Source organism: Saimiri boliviensis, chromosome 5, assembly GCF_048565385.1.
Source record: "Saimiri boliviensis isolate mSaiBol1 chromosome 5, mSaiBol1.pri, whole genome shotgun sequence".
Classification (NCBI taxonomy): Eukaryota; Metazoa; Chordata; class Mammalia; order Primates; family Cebidae; genus Saimiri; species Saimiri boliviensis.
This window is the reverse complement of record NC_133453.1, coordinates 132304113-132325108: the sequence shown is the minus strand read 5'-3', so window position 1 is coordinate 132325108 and position 20996 is coordinate 132304113. Positions and strand designations below refer to the sequence as shown.

At 46.9% G+C, this 20996-nt stretch overlaps 1 protein-coding gene across 7 annotated transcripts in view; it reads left to right on the top strand.

Annotated features, from left to right (window-relative positions):
- The window catches only part of NTRK3 (neurotrophic receptor tyrosine kinase 3), a 381018-nt gene that overhangs the window by 309046 nt on the left and 50976 nt on the right, over positions 1-20996 (top strand). For all 7 annotated transcript variants that reach the window (XM_074398624.1, XM_074398623.1, XM_010346803.3 and 4 more), the window contains 3 exon segments: positions 6077-6207; positions 13573-13745; positions 17318-17561. In XM_074398624.1, coding sequence (XP_074254725.1) covers positions 6077-6207; positions 13573-13745; positions 17318-17561 — 548 coding nt within the window.

The following is a 20996-nucleotide window of genomic DNA, read 5'->3' as shown; positions in this document are numbered from 1 at the left end:
GAGAGAGAAAGAGCTGTAAAGAGATCATGTGCTCAGCCTGGTATCTGGCTCAGGGTAAGTGCTTTATCGATGGCAGTTATTTTTATTATTAATAAGGGCACAAAGGGATAATAATAAGCTAAAAGAGACCAGTGCAGAGATGGAATCCACAAGGGAAAGATCTGGGAGGTCTCAGAGATGAGGGCAGGAACCAGTTGGGAACTGAGTATCAACATGAGCCAGGGAAGAAGGGAGGGCAGGATGGGGGCTTCCATCAGGGCCAGCCCTTAGGGGCACTGGTGGTGGCAGGGGGTGCCCGTGAGCCTCTTTAAGTTGCCACTTTCAGAGAAGGACTGTCTCAGTGCCGTCCACACGCATGGTCCCCAAGACAATAATTAGCCAAAACACCAAGGTGGTAAAGAATTTCTGTTAAGGCGATCTGAGCGTGCCTGAGTGTGTACACTTACCTTTGGGGGCCGAGCTTGCCGCTCGGCAGGATCACCGTTATTTATAACCACCGACCCTGGGAAACCGGGTTCCTCTCTGCTGATCAATACCAGTCTTGAGTAGGTGGCTGTCTCTGCCTTTTGATGCCTTTATTCCACTGTCTGACCAACCTCCTCCCACAAACTGTTTTGGCCTCTGAAGGAGGAGCACTTCGGGCTTGGTGGTGGCAGCCTTAGACAGAGCTGGTGACCCCTGAGTCGGGCCGGCTCCCCGCCGGACAAGTTCATGCCATTTTATTTTAGGAGAAGAGCGTTATCCTTCCCCACATTTCTTTCCAAGCCACAGTTTTATTTGCAAGATAGGTCTCGAGCTCTTAGTTGAAATGAAAATCAGAAAGGAAAGAAACACATCTGTTAAATGTTTAACGTATTTTTGATATTTTATATCATCTCTGTTGCCTGACAATGTGAAGTCATCCTCCCAACAGTTCTCCCAAGTCAGTATCCATGTTCCCATTGTGCAGATGAGGAACCAGAGGCACGGAGAGAGTAGGATTCAATTAGCAAGTAAGAGGGTCAGGATTTCAACAGAGATCTGTTTTTTTTTTTTTTTTTTTTTTTTTTTTTATTTTGTTTGTGTTTTTCCCAGTCTTCGCTCTTTCTCAAGTGCCATTTGGGGCAGGTTTTTTGTTCCCTCTTCCTCCCTGGTCAGCAGGGCTAAGCAGTTTATGCCTGCTACCTCCCTGGCCGCATTCTCCTAGAACAGGGCAGTGAAGCTGACAGTGGTCACCTGTGTGTCCAGCGACGCCAGTGTATCCAGGGGCTCTGTGGATGTCTCCCCTCCAACCCCACAGGGCAGCCAAGGGGAGCAGAGGCAGGACGAGGGGTGACCCCTGCCTGCCCACCGATCTCTCAGGGCTCTGAGGTCTTCCGTCCAGAGGTGGCCGGTGACCTCGATGAACTAGAGATTCTGCTCTAGGTCACGCTTGCTGCAGGCCTGGAAGACCTCCCAGAAGTGAATCGCACACATATGGAATAGTTATCTTGGTCCCCGCTACAGAGAAAGAATTCTTGGAGCAGCCACTAAAACACAGAAATTCTCATTCTGTCCTTGTGTCGGATGAACCGGTCGCCCTGTGGGAACAAGATCTGCAGGTGGCTTCCTCTGGTGGAACCCAGTTGGTGGCTGTCTCACAAAAAGGAATTAGGGAAAAGTCAGGCCAGAATGTCCCAGGAACTCTTTAAATTTCCCAAAGAACCCTCCCCATTATATAGCAGCCCCCTGCTTTCTCCAGCAGCCCCTTCCTTGTTGGAGATTGGGAGGTCTTCCCACGGCCTGGGCTGTGCATCCCCCGCCCCGCCTCCCCTTCCAGTGTCTCCATGTCTGAGCCTTGTGACCCAGACTCTGCTGGGCCAGCCAGCCAGGCAGTAAAAGGAGATTGATGCCCTCTCCTCTTAGGAAAATCCATCACTTTTTGGCGTGTGGGTCAGTTAGCTTCACCAGAGGCAGCTCTGAACAGCACTGTGTGAGCTAAAAGGATGCAGAACAGGGACCCAAATAGACGCGTGGACGTCAGAAATGAAACGGCTCACTCCAGGCATTCCCCAGGGCCTGAGCACAGGCTGTTCCTCCTGCACTGTGTCCCCAGATATACCCGTCTCCCCAGGGCTTTTTCTGTTCTGCAAGGCTTCGGGGGCGGGGAGGCTCCTGCCCTTTCCCTTGGGAAGGTACCGTCATAGAGTTCCTGGATGAGCAGGGTGAGGGAAAGCTGGGTAGTGGAAGATGAAGGGTTAAGCCTCTGTGAATGGAATCATTTTAGTGACCGTCACGCTGTGAGGACAGAGGGAAGACAGCCTAAGGTAAAAGAAAGAACACGGTTTTGGACGTCATAAACAAGAGAGTCCTTCCTTGGCCACTTTTTACCTCTGTGAATCTGGAAAGTTACCCCCTGCCTCTGTTTTCTCAGCTGTGAAAGGGGTGTAATTACACTGATCTCTCCATCTCTCAGGGTTACTACGAGAATCAAGTGTTGAAGACATAGTAGGTGTTGAATACATAGGGTGCAAGTTAATTCCCTTTGCCCTACTTTTTTCTTGGTAGGTTCAGTGAAAGAAGCTGCTCAGATGGTATTTTGGAGTCTCCAGTCTTGTGGATGCATGGGGTCGTCCACATGGAAGTGATTTGCCTTATGTGTTTGGTCCAAATCCAGCTACTCTCTGCCAAAGCTCCCTGGTTACCTTGCGGAGCTTCTTATCCTCATGACCAGGAACAAGTCCTCTCCTGGGGGAGAATTTATGGTCGAATAAAATCTGTGCTTATTTCCCATTCCTCCTCCTGTTCCTTCCCAGTGCTCACCACCCTACCCAGGGCTAAGCACAGGTATTGGTGTCAACATTCTTTCATCCCAAAGAAAACGAGAACGAGCCAAGGCTATTTTCTTCCGAGTGCCCAAGTATTTCCACGTCCCTGAAATTTGGGGAAGACACTTTGGCCCATGGGAGGCTTCTGCTTGGCCTTTTTCACGTGCACGCAGAGAGCAGATGGGCTTCCAGTACTATGGTCACTTACCCTCTGCTACCTTCAAGGCTCGCAGCTGTCACAGCTTCCACACTCCTGCAGCCAGGGGTTTGCAGCTGCTGCCCAGCTCTCCTGGGATGTTGAGGGAGGGCTGGCAAACCACCCCCTGGATGCCGCTCCCACTTGGCGTGTCTGAATCTCCCAGGGCTTGTGATTCTTGCTGCTGAGGGAGGGAGAGCAGAAAGACGAGTTCCAAGACGTGACCAAGGCACAGCAGTTGAAAAGCAGAGTCTGGTTCTCTTTAAAGCTCCTCCATTCCCATTTTGCATTTACTGTAGCTGGGAGTGAGTGTTCTGAGGGGAGCTGGTGAGGATTCCCAGCCCAGAGTTGGACTTAGGGACCCAGGAAAAGATATAATATTGCTTGCCTTTGTAGAGATGTTTCTAGAACCTAAGAAGGCAAGAGAGGCATGATCTCCATTGCATGGATGGGTAGTTGGGCCTCTGAGGAAGGACTTGACTCTATCTAGACCACACAGCTAGGGAGGGAAGGAGGACCGTCGAGCAAAGTCCAGGATGTCTCACTTCCTCCTGGGCTTCTGGAAGTGAGGTCTGTGGCTAAACTGTTTGTGAGCACCGTACTTGTTTAGGTCAAGTTGTAAAGGTGAACTTCTTCAGCTGGCTAATTCCCCACCCCACCAAAGAAGCCATGTTCTAGTGGTTCTCAAAGTGGTTCTTGCACCAGCAGCACCTGGGAACTTAGATTTGCATATTCTCAGGCCTCAGCCTGGACCTACTAGATGGGAATCCCTGGTAGAGGGGCTCAGCAATCTGTTGTAGCGAGCCGTCTAGGTGATTTTGACATGTTCTCAAGTTCTCCCATTGCAATGGAGAGGGAAGGTGGGATTGAGGTGGAGACAGGGGCCGAAGGGGGCCCTTCCCCGAGTGACTTGGCAACGCTGCCGTGTTCTGATGCTCTGAATTCTGTGCCCAGCTCAGCCAGTAGGTGGGGATGCCTGAATTGGCCCTCCTTTCTCCTCTTTGTAAAATAATATCAATCATAATGAAAATGCCAAAACACAGCCTGCATTTTGGAGGACTTAAAGGCTTACAAACTTCCACGCTCAGGTAATAGGTAAGTTGAACTCCTATTCTCCCCATACCCATTTTGCAGGTGAGAAATCTGAGACCGAAGTTTTTGTTGTTTTTCGGTGAGGTGTACAGGCCCTTGGAGGACCCAGGTCTTGAAGCAAGCACCTGTGGCTTCCCATGCCTGCCTTCCCAATCCCGGCATGTTCAGAGGGGTGGGCTTGGCATGGTACAGCTGCCGTCTTGAACCCTGTCCTCACTCCCAGGCAGCACCAGACACTCACCTGGCAGAAGGCCTGCATCGTCCCTGGTCACCTGAGAATGATTAGGCAGCAGGAGCACATGGCCTCCCAAGAGAGGGCTTGACTTCCTATTTTGTCGTAGTGGGAGACTCTTTAGCCTTGGCCTCCAAGGTCAACAAATACCATTCCTTGGAGGCTGAGAAACAGAGACAGAAACTGTGAAGAAGGGAACCAGTTTTAATCCCCTCCCCGTAAAGACCAGGGCATAGCCCTGCAGCGTGTAGCAGCCGCATTGCAGCCTGCAGCCTGGGAGGGGCGGTCACCAGCAGCTGTAAAGCTGCAGGTCTGTCCTGGGGGAAGGAGAAAATGATAATCTGCAAATGCTTCCTCCCACGAATACTTGCTAGGCAGATCATCTGGGACACTGTGGGATACCAGGGACTCTGATAGAAGGGAGAAAAAAGATTCCTGTAGTTTACTCCTGAAGGAATCCCTAAACTCACAAAACATTACCCAAGGCTTCCAGCCACGCCCCTCTGTCCCTGTATGTCTCCCGACTTAAGAGGACGATCTGCCACGGTCCAGGAGCTGCAGCTTTTATTTCTCAAGAGAGTCACTTGGGAAAATCCTCCTTTTGGCTCTGCAATGCTCTTCATCATGTGAATGCAGGTATTTAATGGGCTTCTGCCTGTTGAACAATTAATGTAAAGGTCAGTGAGTAATCTCCGGTTCCCTCCTTTCATCGCCAGCCCACTGCTTGTCCAACTCCTTCGTAGCATTCTTTCCAAATAGGTGGGAGGGCTGAGGTCACAGCTCTGCTTTCTCCAGGCAGACAGACTTTAATTCGGTTGCTAAATTAGCAGAGGCGGGGGCAACTCTTCTCTCTGCACATACTCTCATTCTTGGGTGGACTCTGAACTTGCCTTTGGTGATCTCATTGGTCTTTCTCTCTTTCAGAGAATGGTTGATCAAGTAGAAATTTATCCCAAATAATCTTAGCTACCCCTTAGTAGTAGTCTCTGTCATGAACCAGGCACTGTGATGGGGTCACTACAGATTTTTTGTTACCATAAAAGCCAGTGTGTCTTTGTGTGTGTATGTGTATGTGCGTGCACGTGTGTCTATGTCTTTACTTTGTCCTTAGCACTGGGCCAAGCTCTTTCTATGGATTATCTCAATTAATTCACAAGAATTCAGTGAGGAAGTTGTTCTTGTTAATCTCATTTTACAGAAGAGAAAATTGAGGCTCTCAGGATAAATAACTTTCCCAAGCTAAAAAAACTATTAATGGAGTCGAGCCAGGATTCCAACCTGATTCTCCATCGTAGCCTGAAAACCTGGCTGTTCAAAGTGTGACCAACAGCAGATGGACATCACCTGGGAGTTTCTTAAAAATGTAGATTCTCAGACCCACTGGATCAGAATCTTCATTTTGACAAGATTCCTAGGGGATTCATGTGCACAAAACTGTGGAGACTGCTTTATGCTATCTCCAACAACTCTGACTAATCAATACCAGAATCCTGTGCATTAACTACTGACTCCATTTGCCAGTGAAGGATGCTGTGGTTTAGAGGGGTAGGGAGTTATGCAGGGACAGCACTGAGATTTGATTCTGGCCCATACTCTCAAAGCACAGAGGGATGTCAGTTTTTATGCTAAAGTTGGGGTGCTAGAGTTTGCCTTTGCCTGCTGTGGACTCAGAAGCAGAAGTCTGCACTCTAGACCTCTCTACTCTTCTGTCTCCCTGTGTCAGCACATGAGGACTGATTTGCTGCCCTCCTTCCTATCCCCCTCCTACAGATGTACAGCACATTAAGAGGAGAGACATCGTATTGAAGCGAGAACTGGGTGAGGGAGCCTTTGGAAAGGTCTTTCTGGCAGAGTGCTACAATCTCAGCCCAACCAAGGACAAGATGCTTGTGGCTGTGAAGGTAAACCCAGAGGCCTGCGGACGGCAAGAGGAGGGCCGGGTGAGGGCCTGGGGAGGGGAGGAAGAGGCTCACTCCATTTGAGAAGATAGTGCTCAACTGGCTTTCCCAGATGCAATCAGAGGACTTTGCTCCAAGGTCAGTGAAGTTTCCTAGGGACCAAAACAACTTCCTTTGGCTTCCAAGGTCAAGGGCTGCAACACTTAAAGGAGCTATGCCCGGGGAGCAAGTTATTTTTGTAAATGACCCTGGTTGTTTTCTGGTGGTAATCACAGAGATGATTACCTCTGTGCCAGGGCAGGCCCTCCACCCTCCACCCTTCACCATGTAGTGGCTTTACAGGACATGCGTTCTGAGCCTGAAAAGTCACATGACCATTTCTCAGGAGTTGAGCGGTTGTAGCTTGGGCTGTTTAAGGAGGCAGGGGTAACCACTACCCACGGGCACAAACATCACTGATAATAGAAGAAGATGTTGTGGGGCAGGGGCTGCAGCAGGGAGGCAGGGCGTTAGCACTGGGAAAATAATGAGTGGAGTTGGTGAAATTGTTAGGTATTTTCCATGGGTTTCAGTTTCAGAGCCCAAGGGGCAGCATGCCTGGGAGAAACTTCCTTCTGGAAGCTGCTGGAGGGCTCCCTTGACCACAGGGCTTCTGTGTTGCCAAGACACATGGCAGATTTGCGGCAGGAGCTGAATTGCTTGGAGCGGGAGAGAAGGGGCTTTGCTGCTACTAATTGCCCTTCCAGACTCTTCCACCCAGCAGTCAACAGCTTCTCTTTGGAAACCAATATTGGACAAATCTTTGAACATGGTCGACATAAACAAGAGTCAGGTAGCCTCCTGAAGGCAGCCACAGATCCCTGAAACCCTTCTCTGAGTCTGGAGTGACTTCCCTGGGTGCAGTGAGCAGGCTTCTGAGGCCAGTGTATAGTCTGCCATGTCCTGAGTTGTGGGCTGACCAATGCCAGAGATATAGCTCCCAGTGAAGACACTCACCAAGACCTCAGAGTGGTCCTGTCCTTAGCATTGAGGGATCACAAAGGCACTTCTTGTTTCTGCAGCTTTTGAGTCTCTGTATTCATAGTCTTGTGTATCTATAGATTGTTTCTGTCCACAGAGGGCAAATGGCCTCCAAGAATAAAGGTAGGACAGTGCAGGCATAGCACGGGCATCAGGGAACCGGGATGCAAATCCCAGCTTCACTGCTGATAAGCTGTGTGACCTTGCACAAGACACTCAACTTCTTTGAGCCTCAATTTCCTCATCTGCATAATAGCAATAATAATATCCCTCCATAGAATGTTGGTGATTAAATTACGTTATGTTTCTAAAATCCTTAATGCACTGTTTGGGGCTTAGTAAAGACTCAATAAAAAGTGGCTGGCATTTGTTTCCATCAACATCATTATCATTGATGTTGATATTACCGAATTGCTTAGACGCATGACGTATGACCTGCCAAGCTTGCATTGACAGATTCTCTGGAATTGGAGTCACCAACCTTTTTCTTGAAAGGTAAATATTTTAGCCCTTGAGGGTCTTATACTTTCCACTGCAACTCTGCCCGTGTTGTTGGAAAGCAGCATAAACAACACATTAACTAATGAGGGCGGCTATTTTCCAGTAACCTTTTTTTTATTACAAAAGTAAGCATCATTTGCTGACCTCTGCTCCCGAAAATAAATAAGGTACTGCATCCTAAAAGGCTAATGATAGTTGTTACTGTACATCCTGTCAATAAATTTGCTCTGTGTGTCTCCATGGACATGAGATGGTCAAATGAGCAAGGGTGTCTTTAAACAGCTTGGAGCAGGGATGCGGAAAGGTTTCTAATGTCGTCCCTAAGCTTAGGATCCACACTGCCCTGGCGTTTTTAATATATAGGATGGCACTAATCCACAGGGTGTTCCAGCATCCACGTGGGAACTGGTGAATGAATTGAACATTTTTGTGCTTTCAGCAGAGGATGAAATGATGGCTGAAAACCCTGGGAAATGTTTCCCCTGAGTGGTCTGGCATTAAGGGGCAGACCGAATAATGTACAAAGTGCATTTCTGTTTCCATCTTTTTAAAAAGATTTCCTTCTTTCCTTGGATCTGGGGAGCTCAAGGAGATGAATCCTCTGGGATTTTGCACCATGTGCCACTCAGTGGATGTCCCTCGTTGTCACCCTGGAAAAGATGCCGTGCTCCTCCAGAGAACATCTTGGAAGTGATGGTTCCTGCTTCCTGCCCTCGTCAGATTCCACTTCTTTTTGCAGGAACCTTCCTTTTGAGTTGGTTCTCATGTGGGTGCAGGGTAATGTTGTACTTCTGGAGAACACCTACAAGTATAACCCAAGATAAAGTTTCCCCAAACAAGACTGTTTTGCCCAACAGTTGCTATGGCACAAATAAAGAAGCAGAAAGCACAGCCTATTTTTAAGGTGCTTACAGCCTGCTGGGGAGAGGGAGCAGGACGGCACAGGACATAATCTGCATATATGTGCAGTAGAAGTGTGACATGAAAATAGCATCATGCATGAGATAGATTGTTAAGTAAGTGGTACCGCTCTAAATGGTCGTTAGACAAAAAGAACATTTACATGGCATTCAAACCCAGGCAACTCCCTTCCTCTGCAGAGGAGGGAATGAGGTCCTCCTCCCCATTTTTCCTATTTTTTTCTCTCTGTCATTTCATGCTCTGTCCCAGATGAACCTCAGTGGTCTTCTAAATCATGAATTCTTCATGTGGTTTTATCTGGTCTAGAGATTTTCCTGTCTGTGGAGGTTTTTATTTTCACTTCAGTGGTCATATATTTTACTTCCAAGATATCTAATCGGTTCTTAATTTTGTTACCTGAATTTTAGTTCTCCCCCTACTTCCAGCATGCCTTCTTATTTCTTTAAAAAATGTATTTCTTCGCTGTTTTTGAGCATTTACGTATTTTAAAATCATTTTGAGCCATTCTGATGAAATTGATTTATCTTCAGGAAATTTATGTTCTGTTTTTTGATAACTTTAGTCATTTGAATTTAGCATTATATTTCTTCCAGTATATCTGAACTTCAGCTATTGGGTTTCTTTTGGTTTGAAGAGTGTTTTGGGTTTTATTTTCAGTAGTCAAAATTTCCAGTTTCAATCATTTTACAACGAAGCAGGAGCTTAAGACATTTGTGAAACCATCTGAGCGCAGAATCTCAGATTTTTACTATTTTCCCAATGTTTGGATACTTTTGCCTTCCACTCTTAACAGTATTTTTAACCACTGACCTTTAGCAGGTTTTTTAAAAGCATTCATTATAGCTTCCATAAAAACTCCTCAATCTACACTCATATTTCATTGGTTGCTAGAACGTTTCATTACATTAAGTAATTACGTTAGCAGGTTGAGCTGTCATGAATGAGTTTGGGAACAATCACAGATGACTCTTGGTAGGCATCTCTGAGGGACAGAAGTATCTCCCTGGGTATCCAACTAGCAGGGATTGTTGAGGATCTCATGATCTGCAGAGATCACAGACAGTGCCAGCTAATCTGGCCTGCAGTATAGACAGCTCAGTGGAGAGTTTTCTGGCCAAAGGAGCAGCAAAGGCCCTGAGGCAGAGAAAAGCTTGGAGGGTATGGGAAGGCCAGTCAGACTGAATTGTAATAAACGATGGGGGAGGAGTGTGTGGGAGGAGAAGAGGCAGACAGGGACCGGGAGACCAGACCTGATAGAGTCCATGACTGTTAAGGAGTTTGGATTTTATCCTATGAACACTGGGAAGCCCATGGCCAGTTTTAAGCCAGGAAGACAGATGAGGGAGGGGTACCCATCTTCTTTCCTGGTGAAGCTGTTTGAGAATCTCATCCAGAGGATGTGGCAGTGGATTTCGAGTCACTAAAAGAAAGATAATTTTATAATTAAAGGGGGTTGATTGATGTGTGTGTGAGTGTGCATGCCTGTGCATGTGTGTGTGTGACCACTTAGGACTTTGAACATTCAGGAATGTGTTGTATGTATGACATACAATATATTGTATGTATGTCATGAGTTTCAGGATATTAATGAAATCTGAAACTGAACATCTCTTGAAATATCTCCTCCTAAAGAAGAAAAAAAAAAAAAGAAAGTAAAGTGGAGGGCAGCAGCGGTTGGATGACATGAAGATGCTAGGTGACCCAGGAGGAACTGGGAGCTGTTGAGAAGTTTGTGTTCTTGTTATCTAGCCTACTTTCCTTCCACCCAAAAAACGACCTTCCTAAAACCCTTTCCCCAAGGCAGAGGTGGGCGTGACGGCTGGTGCGTGCAGGGGGAAAGATAAGAAAGGGAAAGGTTCCCAAACTTTGGAAGGAAGACAGGGAGAGAAGGAGGGTGAATTCTAGCTCTCCTCTTTGTACTAAGGATACTGTACAAGGGCCTGAGCCAGGAGCCTCCCTGGCTTCGGAGACCTCTTGGCACAATGCATGTCTCTGCACCCACAGTTGGTAGCCATGATAAATGGGTTCTTTTCCATGTCACTGACTGGTGACTCATTTTGAGGTTTCTAAGACATGAAGATGTTACATGTGGACCCCACTGAGAGGGGCCAGAGAGTCACTGGCCCCTGCTTTCCTCCTCATTATTCTCCTCCTGTCACCTCTGTTCTCATTGCATCAATCCCTGGGGACGGGGCCACTGGCAGCTCCTACCTCATTGCCACACCCCACCCTTGGCCAGTTAGGTGAGAACTTCAGGTTTGACTCAAGAGCTGGAAAGCGCACTTTGAAAGCACAGAGAATGGCTGTGGGAGAGTAAAAGTGATGGTGGTTGCTTTGTGCCCATCTCCCAAAGGAGGACCCCATCTCTGCCTCACAGTGCAGGGTGCCAGCCTAGGGGACGCTGGCTGGTACTGCTCAAGACCTGAGAACAGAAATGACCCATGGCCGTCATTGACGTCCAGACTGTGGGAGAGAATGATTTAAAGAGATGGAGAGAGGCCATTTGGCTGGCCTCAAATTTGATCTACTTTTCCCTCTCATAAATCCAGCGTTCACATAAATCTTTATATTCTCCCATCCCACCCATGCTGGGTTCCTTTTTCCCCCTTCTTCTTCATGAAAATAAATAAATCACTCTCCGTCATCCAATACCCATGACCCAGCCAGTGCAGCTCAGGGCTGCTGCTGGGAGCTGGGTCCCCAGGAGAAACTGTCTCTCACCATGACTCTCTGACTTCTCAAATGTCTTTGTGCTGGCTGTAGTTGGACATTACCTCCTATTCGTTTATTGTTAGGTAGCTTCCCAGAGCCAGCAGCGAGAGTTGAAGTGGAGAACATGTGGAATCAGGTCTGGTAAAAATCAGCAATGGGCCGATCAAATGTCTTTGGCCTATCCTGCAAGCCTGGCACCTTCTCTGGGCCCAGCCACTCTGCTGGCAGCCCATGCCCCACGCCTTTCCTGACCCTCCCCTCTATACTTTCATATCGTTTGATTCCTCTGCTCACCATTCTCTTGGGGACCTGCCTGGTGACTAATTTATCCCATAAATTAATTCAGGCAGCGTGCTGGGCAGGAACGTGTCCTGGACCCTAGAGCCAAGCTGTTACGTGTTACGTGATCTTTGGCAAGTTCCTTCCCCACACTGAACCCCAGTTATTATCTCATCTGAAAACACTAGATAACTTTCAACATTTTTGTCAGCCATAGATTCATTTAATCAAGCAATATTTTTTATCAAGCCTCCAAATGTTTTTTTTAAAAAAATAGAAGGTGATACTTGTTGAAGTGAGGCTTCATCTCTGCTGAAAGACCACATCTCCACCTGATGACCCCACAGGCATTGCTACTGAACTCTGGGGCACTGTGAGGCCCACCAGCAGAGTCCTGAGGTCCAGTCAAGCTCTAAGTGTCTGTCATTTAATTAGTGTGAATGTGAGCAGATTCATGGAGAGACTTCAGCGTCAGTTTCTCCAACTCCAGAAACGAGTAGGAGTAGATGTTGCGTAGGGCCCTTTCATGCTAAAAGTCCATCATTTCTGATGTGTGCTAACGGCTGAGAGGTTTGACGGACCTCCTAATACACCTCTTTTGGAATATTCACACTACTGCGGTGCTAGAACCAAGGAAGCCCTGTAGGTTTCGGCTGATGGGTCTGCAGAGACAGGAGAAAGATCTCTGGCGAGGGAGACGTATTGGCACCCACATGACCTACAGGAGAGGTCAGCCTGGAAAAGCCAGATGCCTAGCAGAGAGAATGCAACCCAATCTCCAGTCTGTCTAGATTGTCACTCACCTGAAAATGGTGAGCCAGTGTTGCACTCACTTCCTGATTGCCTTGTGTTTTGTCTATTGAAGTGGCTAAAGTGTGTCAGTTGAAGCAACTGCGTGTTCGGCCTCATTTGCCTTCTGGCTTCATAGGGAGGGTGGAGAGGCTGGAGAAATGGCGGAGCCCACCTGCATAAGCTGCTTCTCATGCAGAAAGGGCCCTGCCCCTTCACAGACCATTGTCCGTCTGGCCGGCATTGCTGTGCCCATGGCAGTGCCCTATCCAAGGTCCTTCAGATGTGCTCAAAGGCTTCGTTTTTGATCTTGTAGTCCCCTTTAGGTACTGGGAATTCCACATGCACAACTTATACTCCACCTGGGTATATTCATCTTCCTGGGCCGTACAGGAAGTGCATATCGTGGCATTCTGGTGGTTCTCAGATGCTCCTTTCCATCTTACACTAGGACTTTGCAGGACTTGGCCTGGTCCTGGGTGTATCTGAGGTTTCTGTCCACTGATTGCCATTCCTGTAGCTGCTCCTCCACTCTTCCCACGCTAGTGCTTCCTCCAAAGCCCTGTTAGGAGAACACAGGTGCTTTCCAGAAGGCAAAGCACTCAGCCTCCTTTGCAAACGTAGACTCCTTCGCTGTCTAAAAACAAGCACTCCACAAGGCAAGGAGACTTTACTGTGTTGTCTGCCTGGTTTCCAGTAGGCTACAAGCATATGCTAATTCACAAAGCTAAAACAGTTGGGGCGGTGGTTTTCACACTGTTGATTCTAGCTGTGGGACAGTTTCCTCAAAGAAAACCTTTGGAGCAGGGGCTTTTGCCAGGCTTTCCTCTTCACAGCCCCTCCAGCTGCCATGCATACTCACCTGCAGAAGCCCAGGGCTCTGTGAGGAGCAGTTTGAAATAACTGGTGAGTGTGTGGGATGTGGATGTCAGAAAGTGGGTTTCTATTTCTGCAGAGATCAGAATGCTGGAGGAGGAAGGATTCAGGCCTTATAGTTTGGATTGGGCTTCATCGTCTTTACATTCCATTTAAAATCATATTTATTGGGAACCCGGTGGTGTGTGGGGCCAGGTTTCTTCCAAAAAGTAGAAAAGACAACCCCCTGCTCTGTAGTTGCTAAAACCCTTTGTCCTGCATTGTTCCTAGGCCCTGAAGGATCCCACCCTGGCTGCCCGGAAGGATTTCCAGAGGGAGGCCGAGCTGCTCACCAACCTGCAGCATGAGCACATTGTCAAGTTCTATGGGGTGTGTGGCGATGGGGACCCCCTCATCATGGTCTTTGAGTACATGAAGCATGGAGATCTGAATAAGTTCCTCAGGTAAGCAAGGATGGCTGTCCCCTGCATCTGACCCCAGTCTCAATGAACCCTTGGGGTTTTCCCTGGAGCCAGAAATGATACTAGCCCCTCTAAACACTTACATCTCAGGATGAGAAATTAGGTGAACACATTCATTCTTATACGTCATCTTCTCAGCAGCCAGGTTCAGGCCTTTGTCCCCGGTTTGTAGGGAAAACAAGTCGAGGATGCTATTATAAATAACCTATACTCTTCTTCCTCATTCCAAAATGGACTGAGAAGAAGAACAGGGTCTGGAATGGGTCCAGGAGGAACCTGGAAGGCTCACAGCTGGAGGCTTACATCTCCAAGATTCTAGGGCCACCCTTCCCCGATATTGCAAATAGCTTTCTCCCGTTGTGCCCTAAGCTTCTCACTTGCAAAGGGAGGCTAGTATCTTACACCCCTCCTGGAAACCAAGACTTTTTGATGATGAGTGAGAAGGTCCAAGGTTATAGTTCACTGAGTGCCAGAGATGGCAGAAACAAAAAGAAGGCCGATTTTCTTCAGGCCACTTCTACAACTGTGCTGTTTAGTGCAGTGGCCACGTACGGCCTTTTTACATTTAGAGTTACATTAATTAAAGTTCAGTACAATTTAAAAATTCAGTTTCACTCGTTCCTTGGTTGCCCTAACCATATTTCAACTACTTGCTAGTCACGTGTGGCTGGTTTTTACCATACAAGGAAGCGCAATATAAACATTTCCATCAGTAGAAGGTTCTGTTGGATAGTACTATTCTAAAAAGAAAGGATTTATTGTAAGAAGCATTTCTCCAAGCCTAGAACAAGATTATCTGGACTTCGAGGGCTCTTAATGTCACTGGTAAGAGACTGGAACTCGAGTGAGGAGTTCTGGAAGAAGTTGGAGTGGCGGATCTCCCTTCCCCAGAGAAGGCAGCACATCATCACTGGTGCAGAGTTAGGACTCCTCTACCTTCCACAGACGCCACTTCCCAACAGTGCCCATATGTGGAAGGGACAGCCGTGTGAAGGTCTGTGGAACCCAAGGTCTCAGGAAGCAGGTGAAACACACAGGCCCTCTATACTTAGGGTGTGGTCTCTGCCACCGCCACTGTTTGAATCTCATTGAGCTCTGTGTCTGAGAATGAGCTTTCCAAAGTTGAAATGTGAGTTATAGAAGGCTCTAGCCCACTTGCCAAAACCTGCTAAGTATCTCTTTGAAGTGGGAATTCAATAGGGTGTTGTGGTTTTGAGGGGCAAAGAAATGAGTTAGTACCAGGTAATGGAATGGAAGACTCTCTGGAGCTCTGCTTATGAGTGAGGTTTCTACAAAGATGGCCCTGAAGGAAATGAAAACATCTGTGGGATGTTGTAAGCCTCTTAATCCTGGATTCACAATTAAATGGATCCCTTTCCCTGGAGAGCTTTGTCTTTAGCATAAGACAGATTTGGGTTCATATCTTGGATTTGTCACATCTTAGTTGCAAATTGGAGCAGCTTATTAAATCTTAATTTTCTCTCCTGGAGAACATGACTATTAATAACTGCTTCACAGGGTTGTTGCTATGAGCATTAAATGACTACATAGGTATAATGCCTAGACAAGTTTTGCAAGTAGTTCAGTGATCAGCCAATGGTAGCTTCTATTAAAGTTATTACTATTACTATTTTATGAGAATTGTGAACCATGGTAGCTTCTAATCCAGGCGACACCTTTTCTCAATATTCAGGATAGCCCTCACCCTGTCCTTTTGTTCCCCTGGGGTCCAAGGGACATGCCCTACTTTTTGCCACACCCTATCCTTACATTCAGCAGTACCTCTGGCCCCAGGAGCCACCAGCAGGGCTAAAGAGAGCACCTAGGTGTCTGTGCGCTACTGTCATGCATGATAAAAGGGAAGAGAAAGAAGATAGTAGAAGGGAGCTAAAGAGTGAGCACCTAGAGTAAAGGTCAGGAGGGGGAGAAGCAGGAAGTAAGATTAAAAGAAAAATGAGTACAAAAGAAACAGAAGGACGTGCATAAGGTGAGGGGCATCGCCAGTGCCTCCCCTTCTCCAGGGCAGGCAGCATGAGGAAGGCACGCATGTGAGTATGGTTCTACAAGAACTTGCTGACACTCTGAAGACTTCTGTGTCTCTATGGGGTCCCTTCTTGAAGACAGCATGGATAAGCCTATCTAAATCAAGGCTAGATAGTCTTCCTGGGGCAATTTTGCAGCAAAATCTGAGCTTTAGCCTCCACTTCTGATCAGATTCCCAGTAGGTTACATTAATCTGTCTTCCTCGGCTCTACTTGTCGAGGGTGAGCTTCTAAAGAATGCTCTGAGGCCAGAAGCTCTTAGCAGCAGGCCATACCAACCCTTTTTGGGAGGTGTCCTGTTGGCTGCTATCATAAACACAGCCTCCATGACCTGCAGGCCGACTCCACTTGCTTTCGCGTCTCCACACGGGTGTTGCTGAGAGGCAGGCTGGCGTGCACTCTCTAGGTAGATGGAGGGAGGGCTTCTCTGCTGTTCCCTCTTCCTTGCGAGCTGATGCAGCCTTCCTCCTTCTGAGGAGTGAGATAGGCACAGTCCACTGGAGATAGTCAACGGAATGTGGTCATACTTAATGGTGCTTTTCAGAGGAAATGGGGGCAGCAGTAAAGCAGGCAGAGGCCTTGCCGTGCACCAGGGCACAACTTAGTCCACAACTCCAAATGTAAAGGCCTCGGGTGTGGTTACGGCTCATTGGGCTTTCTAGAGAAAAGAGTGAACACTTTTAGTGACGGATATGATCGGGCAAGGTGTTAGAATAACAAAGCTGGGCTTTGATTTGGGATGGAGTGGGTTCTGGGGGTTCCCCAGCCCTGTGCTTCAAGGTCACAGTGCACCGCCGTGGCCATAAGTTACCCAGGGCTAAGCAGGGTGGTGGAGTGGTTAGGAGTGTCCCAGTGCCATTGAGTGTGACTGCCGGCACCAGCGCAAAGGAGCAAGCTCACCTAGCCAATCAGAATCCTAGGGGATGGAGCCAGATAATCTTAGCATGAGCCCTCCCAATGCTCCTGTTAGTGGGTCTCCTTTTACGGTCACATACCTGGTTTCAGATCCTACTTCCTGATTTCCCATATGGCCATTCTGGACCTCTGGAACATTGGCTGAGCGATCTGATCATTTTGTGCCTTTATTTCTTTTATTTCAAAATTGGGGTGGGAAAAGTAAGTGAATTACAATATTTAAAACAACAAGAGAGGCTCTTGGTACATAGGAAGGGCTAAGGCAGAGTGATTTGTTGTTTTACTAATTATTCTATAATAGACATCTGGCACTTGTGAAAATCCTGGGAAGCAGTCAAGTGTTAAAAAGGGTAGGTTTATTCCCTCTTTCATTTGAGTATGTCTGCTGTCATCTTAGTCAGAATCTGGTTGTGGAGTTTCACCCCTTACACATACGTAATTTAATTTGGGGTAGATAAAAACAGGCTATAGGCAGACTGGAAAGGCAAATTGTATTTATTTCTGTGGGGCATTCCAGAGGACAGGGAACCAGGAATTTCTTTCCCCTCGATCTCCTGATTTCTCTCTGCTTTGTCTCTTCTCCCCATGCTCCTGCAGGGCCCATGGGCCAGATGCAATGATCCTTGTGGACGGGCAGCCACGCCAGGCCAAGGGTGAGCTGGGGCTCTCCCAAATGCTCCACATCGCCAGTCAGATCGCCTCGGGCATGGTGTACCTGGCCTCCCAGCACTTTGTGCACCGAGACCTGGCCACCAGGAACTGCCTGGTTGGAGCAAATCTGCTCGTGAAGATCGGGGACTTCGGCATGTCCAGAGATGTCTACAGCACAGATTATTACAGGGTAAGGTGACTTTCCCGGCCGCAGGACTCAGCCACAGAGCTAGTAGTGCCTTGCTTACATGTCTTTTTCATTGTCCGTTAACCCTGTCACTCTGGCACACAAATATTCACATCCATGCCCAGACATGCACCCAACAGTTACCTTTTGGCTTCTCTTGCTTCTTGACATACCTGTTCGTTATTTTCTCAATTGCCCGCTTTTCCTTTCTTCTTGGACATTTAACTGAACTGTAATCTGTACATTGCAATGACATACGCATTGTGTTCTTATGTGCATCAATACTCATTCTTCATGTAAATAGACTCATACATGTATATGTATGTACCCAAACACGCACACAGACATGCCCAACTTGGTACTATGTTTAATATCTCCCTACTCAGTTCCAGATCTAGCCTCACCCATGACACATTTTATTCTCTGAAATTATCTTGTGATGATGGAAGAATTACGTTGTTTCCAAAAGGTAGATCTTGATAAGGAGGGGAAACCTAAATAAAGTGACAAAAATGGCTAATACATTGTTGAGTATTATCCAAATGGGTCAGAACAGAGGAGGAAAGGAAGCAGGTTGTCTGTTGCCAACTTCAGAGAGAGGACGGGTTAAATCTTAGAAAAGCTTCTTGATGGTGAGAAGAGGCTTACTGCTCAGTTCTACCCTCATACAGTCATCTGCTTTACATTAACACGAGTCTTATTTTGCTCCCCAAATCATTTTTTCACCTCAGTCTTTGGGGGTCTGTTTTTCCGTGGATCGTTGACTGGTTCTGATAGTGTTTTATTTCCAGGTAAGGGGCGAATGGCCATGCGTGTCACTTACCTCAGAAAGGGAAAATGTGAGTGCAGCCTGAGATACAGTTAGCTTCTGCAAACTGATTGAAGGTGGATTCCTAAAAAAATATGCAAGATCCAAGACTAGTCATGGTGGCTCACGCCTATAACCCCAGCACTTAGGGAGGCTGAGGTGGATGGATCATGAGGTCAGGAGATTGAGACCCGCCTGGCCAACATGGTGAAACCCTATCTCTACTAAAAAATACAAAAATTAGCTGGGCGTGGTGGCATGTGCCTGTAGTCCCAGCTACTCAGGAGGCTGAGGCAGAAGGATTGCTTGTACCTGGGAGGCGGAGACTGCAGTGAGCCGAGATTGCACCACTGCACTCCATTCTGGGCGACAGAGCAAGACTGTGTCTCAAAAAAAAAACAGAAGATCTATGTCTGGGACATCAAAGGGAAGAGGAGTTTGGTTAGGTGGTACAAGGAGAGTGTAGGACAATGTTTTGGAGCTCAAGGGATGTCTTATTCCTTTTCGGCTGCTAGACCAAATGCCACAAACAGGACAGGTTACAAAAAAAACAAGTTTATTTCTCATGATTCTAGAGGGTGGGAATTTCAAGATCAAGGTGCCCACAAATTCATTGTCTGGTAAAGATCTGCTTTTTCATTCATAGATGACCTTTTTTTGCTGTGTCTTTACTTGGCAGAAGGGTTAAGGGATCTCTCTGGCATCTCTTCTATAAAATTACATTGCCCTCATGACCTAATCATTTCCCAAAGGCCTCACTTCCTAACACCATTACCTTGAGGCTTAGGTTTCAACATATGAATTTGGGGGGTACACATTCAGTCTGTAGCCAGGATCATGGCAGCCATTTGTCTCATTTTCTTTGGAGAAATGAGGGATCACACTGTGAGTCAAATAGGATTGTCATGTTGGCCTGGACATGGTGGACCAGAGCCTGGGAATTTGAGGTATGTGCAGATCAGTTCTATCTGGATGTTCCTTATGGCTTTGCCTAGATGAGATCAGTCAGACATCAAGACAGATTACACAATACACTTTATTTTAGCAATAGTTTAGAGAAAAATTGAATGTTTGAGAAACGATCTTTGTGGTTAGAAAGTGACTTGTTTGTGGTACAACCAAAGAATGGCAGATGATGTACCCTCATGAGAGAATATGAGGCAAAGCATAGTGTGTCCACAGCAAACTGGGCAGCTTCTCCAGCCACGCGTTCTGTCCAGCATCCCCAGGGATGGAAAAGGGGACACAATGTGTCAGTAGTCACAGACTGATGGCCAGGGCACACCTGCCGGGAACTCTCAAAGAGGAGTCTTTCTTTAGTGTCTAAACCATATTTTTTATTCTTTTCCACGAGAGGCATTGGTGTGGTTACCAATGAGGGCCCATGGGTCATAGATTTCCTAGAGTCTGGCTGGAGCTGGCGCTGTTTAATTGCCTTTCCACTTTGTTTACTGGGTTTGCTGGTCTGTCTGACTGTGCTTAGATCTGTGTTGGTGCTGATGGAAACAAGGGATGGCTCGTTGTTGTTCCTTGTGAAAGGCACATGTTTGATTATGCCAAGCTGATAACTACTGACTTCACTAGGGTCTTAGGAAACCGCTTCTGACCAGAATGTGCTAACTGGCCCTTCAAACTTGCTTCTAGATGTGCACTTAATATTCCCTGAATCTGGTTTAAAAGAGGAAAAGCAAAAAATAAAAATAAAAAGATCACATTCCCGATTGATATTTCTTTGCCCTTGCTTTAACAACTGTGAACTGTTGCTCTTTATGCCTGAAAATGCTACAAGGAATACATCTGTCTAATTTCTGTGGGTACCAGGGCAGATGAGAATGTAAGAAAGGAAGAATGAGGTGGGAAAATGTACACAGTACAGGTAACCTCCATGCCTTCTTCACGAGTTCCAAGGGGGATGTTAGCCAAGGCCAGCTAGCTTGCAATGTGTATTTTTGGTCCCAAGGAAGTTTGAACAAAAAAGGATTACCCTTACAGTAAGAACACTGCACATCATTGGAAAGCTGTATATTCCGCTGATGAGATATTTGAAGACCAGCTTGTAGCATATCTTCTTGTTCGCTTACTCACAGTGTCCTAATGTATATACCACTCCTCCTTCCCTATTTTTCTGTAAAATAAAAGGCAGAAATAGATTTGCCTGAAGTCACATTAAAATGAACCCCAAAGTCCTATTGTCCATATTGGAAGACATGGGAATGACAAGGGAATTCTTGGATTTAGGGCTAATCTTACCTACGTTCACATCCTAATGTACAACCACCATTAGGGACCACACAACCTGAATGCACTTCCCCTAACCTCTGTTCAGTTTTTACGTTGTTAAAGTCAGAACAAAAATACTCACTCAACAGAGTTGTATCGATGTTAAGAAAGTTAATTCGTACAAAGAGCCTGTAATACAACACTTACTGGATTAGCTCTTATTTATTTTTATCTTATGAGTCCCCTCACATCCAAGCCAAGACAGCTCTGTGGATAATTTTATTTCTCTCTGCAATTCATGGGACAAAGAGGGGGACTCCCTGACCACTGGAAGATAAACTGGATCATGCAGCTGCTCCAAAGGAGTAGGATCTTTATATTGATCACCTTAGGAAAATGTTCTTCTTAAG